The sequence below is a fragment of the Corvus brachyrhynchos genome, unplaced genomic scaffold (assembly GCF_000691975.1).
Source record: "Corvus brachyrhynchos isolate BGI_N302 unplaced genomic scaffold, ASM69197v1 scaffold97, whole genome shotgun sequence".
In the NCBI taxonomy this organism is placed as follows: Eukaryota; Metazoa; Chordata; class Aves; order Passeriformes; family Corvidae; genus Corvus; species Corvus brachyrhynchos.
The window spans coordinates 1,214,998-1,224,282 of record NW_008239758.1 but is presented as its reverse complement, the minus strand read 5'-3'; the positions used below and the strand labels follow the sequence as shown (position 1 = coordinate 1,224,282).

At 40.4% G+C, this 9,285-nt stretch overlaps 1 protein-coding gene across 3 annotated transcripts in view; it reads left to right on the top strand.

The window, feature by feature from the left end:
- LOC103621242 (tropomodulin-3) overlaps nucleotides 1-9,285 on the top strand; it is a 25,153-nt gene that overhangs the window by 2,225 nt on the left and 13,643 nt on the right. For 2 of the 3 annotated variants that reach the window (XR_001864705.1, XM_008640010.2), the window contains exons 2-3: nucleotides 3,954-4,151; nucleotides 5,533-5,689. Coding sequence is in view for 1 of the 3 variants with exons in the window: in XM_008640010.2 (XP_008638232.1) it covers nucleotides 4,026-4,151; nucleotides 5,533-5,689 (283 nt within the window). In the remaining 2 variants the exon portion in view is untranslated. Of the gene's footprint in view, nucleotides 1-37; nucleotides 469-3,953; nucleotides 4,152-5,532; nucleotides 5,690-9,285 lie in introns of those variants that run through there. The other variant, XR_001864706.1, reaches the window with a different exon arrangement.

The following is a 9,285-nucleotide window of genomic DNA, read 5'->3' as shown; positions in this document are numbered from 1 at the left end:
ATGCTGACAGCCCTGCAGACCCCCCTGCTCCAGACCCCCCTGCTCGGGTCGGGTTCACCCAGAGGCTGGGGGGAAGGAGGCTCATGAGGAACAAATGAGATTAAAGTGAACTCTGCGAATGTGCTGGCCAAACCCAGCTCAGTTTGTTTTTCATGATGTCGCTTCTATTTTAAAATCCAAGTCACGGAAGCCATTTACAGTGAACTTTAACAACACTGTAGTTTCCTGTGGGCAAGTTATATCTAAAGAGCTTCTCCTGTTAGGATCCCAAGAAATTGTGTTCTTAAGTATAATAGAAATTTCAGGGGGGGATGAGGGGTGGAGTTCTTGAGAGAAAATTGGAAGCTTGCTATTTTTAGACTCTTTTGGTTTTTAAAAATATACTTTCAGAGAGGAGGGGAGAAAATATTTTGACTTGTGGATAAGAGGTGTGAAAGTTGCTGGACAGTCTTTCAAGGGATGATTCAGGTAATTATAAAATGGCATAAAGTTACTGCTGTTTTCTCATTTCTTTAGTTCTTCATTGATTTCCCAGGTGAGGGAATAATGGCAGGATTTTCTTCTCTGTGATGTCCAGCAGAATTCCTTCATTTCTGATTTTTCAGCCTCTCTTCTGCTTAACAAACAGAGAATTGACATTTGATGGACTGAAAGTGATGGCTTTCTTTCCATTTCTCTAAATGTTTATGTGACTATGAAGTTGCTGGAGTGAAGAACTTTACCTTATAGTCATATGTCTGAAAAAGAATACTAGCTCTTTGGACTTCTATGTAATGTTTTCGTGGTAAAGTTAAGAAGGATACTTAGAAGTAAACTAGCTCTGCTCATGAAAAAAGGGCAAAGTATTTGCAAAGCCAAAATTGATGGTTACAGTTTTGCTATGATTTTGCAGTAAGATCACACATACATATGTATAAAAATATAATGTGCCACAAATATTCACAGGCCAAGTAACTGCTCCTGCTGAGAGCTTGTAGTTTGTGATGCATGTGTCTCTATGCTGAACTGCTACAGCAGTGATGGAAAGCAAATAGAGTACTAAGTGTGTTTAATGGGAGGTGAGGGGCTTGTTTGATTAGATTAGGGCTCCAGCTGGCCTTTATGCCCTTTTTAGGCAATGAGAATTCCTGACACCATGTTTTAAAACCTGATTTTTAGCATGTTGTGTGCAAGTGTTGTATATGCTGTGTTTTCTTTTGTAGGGAATGTTTCTGAGAGTCGTTGCCAAGCAATCTCGGTGTACTACAGACGTGCTAAGCAGTGCTACCATCCTGCATTTTAAAGGGGTCTCACATTAAGGATGCTTTCATACTTTTAAAAAAATACCTTTGATAGGTATTAAAAAATATGTCCAAAACTCTTTAAATATGTATTTGCTAGGCCATATGTGATTCTCTTCTTGCTGAAGCAAAGCCTCAGTTACAGAAACTGATGGGTTTTTTTGTTCTGCTGCTTTATTTTTCACTTTTGTGTGCGTGTGTGTGTGTGAACACTGTACCTGGGGATTTGACATGACTACTTTGGTCATACAAAAAGTAGTGAGACTAAGGGCTGTGGCCTGAAAATTAATTAATGTGTTACAAAGGGTGAGTAGTTTACCAATATGAAACATCCCAATGCAGTAAATAAAAGGTAATTAATTCTGGATGACAGCATTTTGTGGCAATTAGTGGAGAGGAAATACACCTTATGTGAAGGTAATGTATGGTTATGCAGTGCTACTCTCTTTCAGAGTAAGGGCAGCATTATTCTGCAGCTTGCTAACCATTCTGTTCCTTATAATTACCTGCTAAAACTACACCTTTTAATATTTGAATGCAAATGGACATGCAGAAATGTGGTAAATAGCAGTGTCTTGATGTAGGGCTCAGCCTGGTCACAAACAGTGCTGTGTAAGCAGCTGCAGGAAATGTTTTGTGATACTGTGTAATGGCTTGAACTGCGAGGAAGGGCAGAACATTAAGGCTCCAGGAATGAGAAGTTCACATGCAGATTGTGTGGCATCAGCTAATTGTCCATCAGCTGCTTGCACCTGGAGAAACAAATACTACCAGACTATGAAAACTGTGGGAGGTGGCTCTCTAGGCCACAGAGTCACTCCTTTAATTACTTTTGGAACTTAGGAAAACATAGGTGTGCTACCCTCTGCATTTTCTGCAGCCAATAACGTGGATGTTGCTAGCTCTGTAGCCTCTTGCAAAAGGTCCAGGCTCTTCCAGCATGATTGGGTTTAGTTCAGAAGAAGACAGACAGTGTTCTTTTGATGTAGCTTACCAGCCAAGTGAGGGTTCCTCCTTATGTTTCAGAGGACTTCAGCTTTGGTCCCATCAGTGTCAACTGTAGTTCACAATAAAGCTCTGGTATTTATATCAGCAATACTTTTTTAAAAGCAGACATCCTGAAAATAGCTGTAAATACATTGCTCATTCAGGTGTGGATGTTGGTAGGACCCAGAAATACTGTTCTTGCAAAGGCAATTGTTCAAACCAGATCAGTTTTACGGGTACACGTGACTGAATGGTGTGGATGAACCTCTATGTGCTCATGTCTGTTTAGTGTCCCTGAATTAAAATGTTGCTGTATGTAACTGTGGCAGCCAGGGAGACGTTTCTGGATGTAAACAGCTGAGGTGGAGGAATCCTGTGTGCAGGATTCCATGGTATAGCCTGTATGTATACACAGCCAGCCTTTTCCTGCTTCTTAAGAGGCAGTGACTAAATTGATCTGGTTTTGAAGGACAGTGTAAGTGTGGATTTGAAGTAATGCAGTTGTATTTATGGTGCGAGCATCTGTCCTTGAATAGGGGCTACTGGAGAAAAAGTGACTTCTGCTGGGTGTCTGGTCTGTGTTGAGTATTTCTGTAGAGCCAAGAAAGGGTTTAGGGAGAGTAATGAACAGGAATGTGTATGTTTAGCTTTTGCTCCCCAAATACCTTATGGACACTCTTGCTTACTTACAGAGAGTCATCAAAATTACCTTTTTTTCGTCTGTGTGGTCAACTTGAAGCAAGAATTGGGCTGAACAAAAGGAGAATCGTAGAACTTCTTGCAGAAAAATGAGAGGAAATAACTTGTCTGCTGGAACACTGCTGTGATTAACTGTTTTTTCCAAGACAAATGCTCAAAAATTGTGGGTGTTAGAAATAAGGTTCCCTGCACTGTCTTTGTCTGTAAGCAGTGCTATATAGACTGTACATTTTTTGAAGGACCCTGGTTTCCTCTAAATATAATATTTAGTGAGCAGCCACACCGTTCATTTTTTTTTTTAATTTTTATTTTTTTTTTTTTTAAATTTTTTTTATGGTAGTAGCATTGACTGGAGTGCTGCCACTTAGAAGCTGTATTTCCTATGCTTTTCATCAAGGCATTGTAATTTTCCTTGGACAGAACAGAATGTTGCTTCGATGGTAGTGCTATAATTAACTTGGAGGCAAACTTCCTTTGTTTCCTCTGTAGGTAATATGCAGGGATATGAGTCAGTATTAACCAATTACCTTATTTATAGTGAAGTTATCCTTAAGTGCCCTTGAACTGCTGTAACAACAATAAATGTTGAGCATCTTAACTCTTCTTCTGGCTGCATTATGTGTAAAAAACAATGGTGTTAACTGGACTCATAGATAATAGGTAGAGTTGGTATCTCCTCCCTCCTGCCCTACAACCTGCCCTGCTCTGTGGGAATTATGGCCTTGGAGTTCTTGTGAAGAAGACTGGGGTTTTGATCTGAAAATAGATATAGCTTAATTAGATATAGCTTAATTACTGATGGAAAAGGGCATGGTGGGACAGAATTGTCATCAGTGAAGAAACAGCTTCCAGGTGCTCCTTGTGAGCTGTAGAATAATAGATACCAGTACTGGGTGACAAAGCTTTCCTTTCACACATGTACATGGAGGTTGAAGGTGCTTTGTAGTTGGGATATTTACCTTAACTCTGCTTATTTCTTTTTAAAAGCTTTTCAAAGATCTGGATAAGAATTAAGACTTGGGTTTTGAAGTGTTTGAGCAACTTGCTACTGCCCAAGTCATGACGCTCCCGTTTCGAAAGGACTTGGACAAGTACAAAGATCTCGATGAGGATGAAATTCTTGGCAAACTTTCGGAAGAAGAACTGAAACAACTGGAAACTGTTTTGGATGATCTTGACCCTGAGGTAGGCATTAGCCAAGAGAAGTTTTATTTTTTCCATTTGTTCCGTTACTAGTCTAAAATAAGTTGAGACTTTGTACAATATACTTTTGATCAGAGTTTTTGTCACAACTGCTGATGATCTCACAGATACAGATGTGTACATAGTGTTCATTTCCTGTTTGCAAGGTGGATGCAACTGCAGTAAAGGAGAACATAAGAAGGGATAGTTGGGAGGAGCTTTCTGGGATTTATTTATAAATAAGCATTGCTGTTGTTCATGTTTTGAAAAGAAAGTTTATTTGGAAAGGCCTGTTTAACTTTCCTGTTTCCAGTGCTGTCTGGTAAACAGCCCTTTTGCATCCATGTTTGTTTTATTATTTCTGCTCTTGGAGTTTGATGGGAGTGGGAGGGTGCCAACCTCTTCTAATGATTCCTGGTCCTGTATCTGGTAGCTTGTATCTATTCCTGTCCTCATGCTGACTTCATAAAGGGAAGGCAAATAATTACTAAACTCTTGAATCATTATGTCAGCATGGGGTACTGAATAAGGAATACTACAGCTTTCTGCTATAAAGAGCTGAGTTGTCCTCTACAGATATTGGAGCTAATGTCAGACTCCAAGGCTTGTGTTTTCACCTCGTGGTTCTCTGTTTTTGCTTTAATAGTACCAGGATTAGTTTAATCTTGATGTTCAGGGATTGGTTCAGAATATTATGATCACCTATTTTGTTGCACTGCAAGATATTACTGGTATTTTAAATGCCTTTGACTTTATGGACATTTCAACAGAGAACTGGCAAAAGGGACTGGTTCTCTTTCATGGCAATCAGAATTCCCATACATTCTGGTCTTTCTGTACTAGTATCCTTTTTATTTTTCTCTTTAATTGAAATATGTTGATGATATCAAAGAAACATCCCACCTTGAGTCAGGTCAAAAATATAAATACTCTGTGTTAATTGCCAGGTAACAGTCGAGTCAGTTGTCTTAAAGACTTAGAAACACATGGATGTAAGTGACAGAGGAAGTAGTCTCTTGCTGAATGTCTAAACTGTAAATAGCTGAGTTTTATTTACTACTGCTCATTTAAACAGTGCTGATTCTAGCAAAGAAATGCAAAGTAACAGGCAAATTGAGTGCTGGGAGCTATTGTACCAAAAGAATTGCTTCAATCCTACTGAGAGCACAGTGTGCTACATTTTCATTATATTCTCCGTGTCTAGATTACTTTGTGTCCTTCCCTGCCCCAAAAAAAGGAAGTTGGCAGGAGATCAAAGATTGCCTACAGAAGAGCGGATCAGGGCTGAACCTTGCAGAGAGGGAGAAGGAAGAGGGAAATGAAACTAAGCAGGTGCTCACCCAGACCTCCTAAGCTGTTCTCCTTTGCTCCACTTGTTTTGCAGAACGCGCTGCTGCCTGCAGGCTTCCGGCAGAAGGACCAGACTGCCAAGAAGGCCTCGGGTCCCTTCGACAGGGAGCGGCTCCTGGCCTATTTAGAGAAGCAGGCGCTGGAGTACAAGGACAGGGAAGACTATGTGCCTTTTACAAGAGAAAAGAAAGGTAACACCACCCTTTCCAGTGGAAGTGCTTATGAAATCTCTAAAGTGGACGAGCCAGAACTACCGTGAAGCAAATTTGATTGAAGCACTGGCACCTGTAATGCTTCTAACTTGCAGCGTTTCCAAATGGCTGCTACTGTGCAGGGCCAGGAGGCTTCCTGTTCAGGCATTTGTGCCCCTGGGGCTGGTGTGCTCTTTGTGTGTAGCACAGGAAGGAAATAAGACTCAGAGATTTTATCATAGATTGCAAAGTTCTGATGGGCATGGAATCCTCAAAGTAAGAGCTAACTCTGATTTGTGTCAATAATAAACGCTGTCACTGTGCCTGTGGCTTATGCCTTGTGCTGAACACAGACAGCAGCCTTGTAACACTGTGTTGGGTTAGCAAAATAGCAGTTGAATGATGTTGTGGCAGACAGTAATGTTCAAAGATGATGTAGGCTGACAAGGCCAGACAAGTGGTGTATGCAGTCATGGTGTTCTAGTATCCTACTGAAAGGTTTAATAAGATTGCATAGTTACTCCTAACTAATTACATTAGTTAATATCACAAGTTTTGAAATCTGGCAGTGGTTTGTGGTCTGAAAACCATGGACACGTTATTAAAGCCTGGGATTTTAAATTTTTGCTTTGGATCTAGTATTCTCGTTGACTTGATAGGAAGCTTTTTTTTTCAGAAGAAAATTTTTAAAGAATGTGCTTCTTAAATATTGTAAGAATAACTTTATTTTTTTCCCCAAAACCAGGCGTTCCCAAATTTGTTGTGCCTTACAAAGCACTATTGGTAGGCACAGAAACTCCCAGACCTGTGCAGGACACCTGTGCATAGGAGCAGGCTTTTAGCTGTCACCACAGTGTTTGAGCACTGCTTGTGACTCCTGGCTCATGTGAACCTTCCTCAGCAGCAGGACAGATCTGCTGCACTAAAACTTCTGTAAATTGTTTGCTAAGTTGTATTCCAGCTGCTCAAGATGAACAGGCTCCTCTTTTCTTAAGGGTTTGACACCCTTTAATTCTACTTAATTCTCTGATGTGAATCATTGCTTATTTCAGAATTGAGTCTTCATTCATCTGCTGAGTTTGTGTATATGATTGTGGGGTCTATTTGGTGAAAATTTAGTTGGGGGTATTTGCATTTTCTCTTGCCTGTGCCAGATAGCTTTACCTGACAATGCTGGTGTCTCCCTTTTTTTCCTGAAGTGATAGAGAGACCATGACTTTACAATGTGCTGCACTGTGCATGATGGACTCCCTTCAGAGAGCGTTTTTTGTTTCATTCAACAGCACTTGAGTTGAGAGAGAACTGTGACTCTCCTTTGCTGGCAGGAGAGCAGGGGTTTGGTGGCTGAACCTGTAGGAGTGAGCAAGTTAAGGACAATGCAGTGCATTGACTGTAGAAGGCAGAGGTACCCACAGCCACAGCTCCTGCATGGTACCTCTGCTGCTGGCAAGTGCCTGTTCTCACTGTGTCTGGCTGTGCCCTGCGCCTGCTGCTCTCCTGGCATGTTTGCCAGCGCGTGTTGGAGATGGATGGATGGTTAAGTGTGACTGAGTTCAGCCTCTTTGGGGCTCGTAGGTGACCGGGGAATCCCTTGCATCCCGCGCACTGCTCCGTCGGGGGGTGAGCTGGGCAGGGAGCATGTGCTCTAAAACTGCATTTTCTACTGAGTGCTAGTGCTTCTTTCACATAGATGGTGCTCTGAAGTCAGCTTATGTCTACATGCACACAGCACAAGTATTTGTTTGGGGAGATAAAATCTGTGAGAATCATGTAGAAAAACAGAAGGGTCCAGCTGTAACGCAGAGCTTGGTTAAGAAAGATCAAATGTCATTTCCTTTATGTAATAAAGTATTACTAAACAGTCTGTCTGCATGTTGCAACAAGTCATGCCAGTGTAGTTAGTAAAATTTCCTGTATCTCTTAAAAAACACAAAGCTGCTATCTAGTAACTTCTAGCATTATTTTAATGCCATAGGAGAAAAGAAAAGAATACGAAAAATGAAATGTAGATTACTTTCATTAAAACTAAAAATGTGGAAACAAATGTTTAGTATCCAAATTGATGCTTTGTTAAATGGGCAGGAGGCAAGAAGGTCAGGCTCATGTTGTAGCAGGTGAAGGATAACCTTTTCTTTTCCCCTTATGAAAATATTACGGTTCAGCTTTGACTTGCTGCCACATTTGTTGCCATTGTGCATAAAAGTGGCAAATGTACATAACTTAATCTTTTAAATCAAGAAATCATGGTATTTATCTAGATGTAGAACTCAGAAAGGGCATGGGGCACAACTTAGTACTTGTGTAGGATGTTTTTTATCTAGAGGGGGCTTGTATCCTAATGTGCTTTTCATTAGTATTAAAACAGACCAACAGACAACTAAGCAGGGTTCTGATTCTTCACTTCATCTAAAAAAATGTATTATGGAGAAACACCAGCAAGTTGTGGAATAAGGGTAGGTGAAAAATCTTTCTTGGTTCTCCTGTTAATTCAGGAGAAAAGTAGCAAATATAACCTTCAGTTCCAGAGGTTTTGGGAGGAGAGAGATGGATTGGAGCTGCAGCTGTTTTCTTGGTGCCTTTTTTTGGGTCAGAATTTGCTAAAATATTTCTGTGTCCCTGGCTGGTCTCATTGCTCTAACTTGTTCCAATTATTCATTTCATGGAGCAAGAAGAGGAAAATCTATCCTTCTCTTTCCTTTTTCTATTTTAGTAGAACTGAAGTCCTGCATGGTGATTTGGCCTGCAGATTTATCAAAGAAGCTTACCCTGGGTTAATTTTAAATATCCTGTCTTGCTACTGATTCTGGTAACCTTGTTTTCGTGCTAGAGTGTAAAGGAAAATACTCTCTTCCAGATGTCCCAAGTACCTAATTTTGGGGTAACATGTCATTAAAACAATGTTGCTTCTCATTCAGTGATAGATGATGTAATTTCTCCAGGTCTTTGGAACCTCTTTTTTGTTTTGTGCTATGACATGTGGAAGATCTGAAATAATGTAGTGTCCTGCTGTAGTGAAGTGAACAGTGCTAAAGAAATGTGGAGTTTAACAATCCCTAAATTAGGCTCTATTCCATTTTCCCAGTGCCTTGATTTTTTTTCCAAAAGCATCCCTAAAAACTTACTTTGCTTTAAAACATGATTTAATGATTTAAGTCACATTCTGTTCCAATTAAGTGTTGAACCATACAGTAGACCATTGTTCAAGAGATTCATGAGATCAATGTGGTAATAATTGCAACAAAACTTAGCTTTGTCTCAATCTGTGTATGGAAGTATGTCATAAAGATTTTACAGGGCATACTGCAAGGGGAAGGATCTCTCCTCCAAACAGTAAAGCAAGGCTTCAGCACTGAAGGCTGTTGCCCTCAAGTGTGTTCCACTCATCTGACCGAGTCTGACTGATGCTCCTCTGCCTTTTCTCTTCTCTTGGAACAGCAAAAGAAGAGAATTATTGCAGCTGAGATAAAAGCATATCTGATAGTAATGTACTTTGTGCTGTATAGTGCAAGGCATTAGCAAAGTATTGTGTAAACTAAGCTTTGCATTTCCAGCCTTTGCACTCTCCTAATTGTGGCGTTCTCTTCCCTTTGCATTCC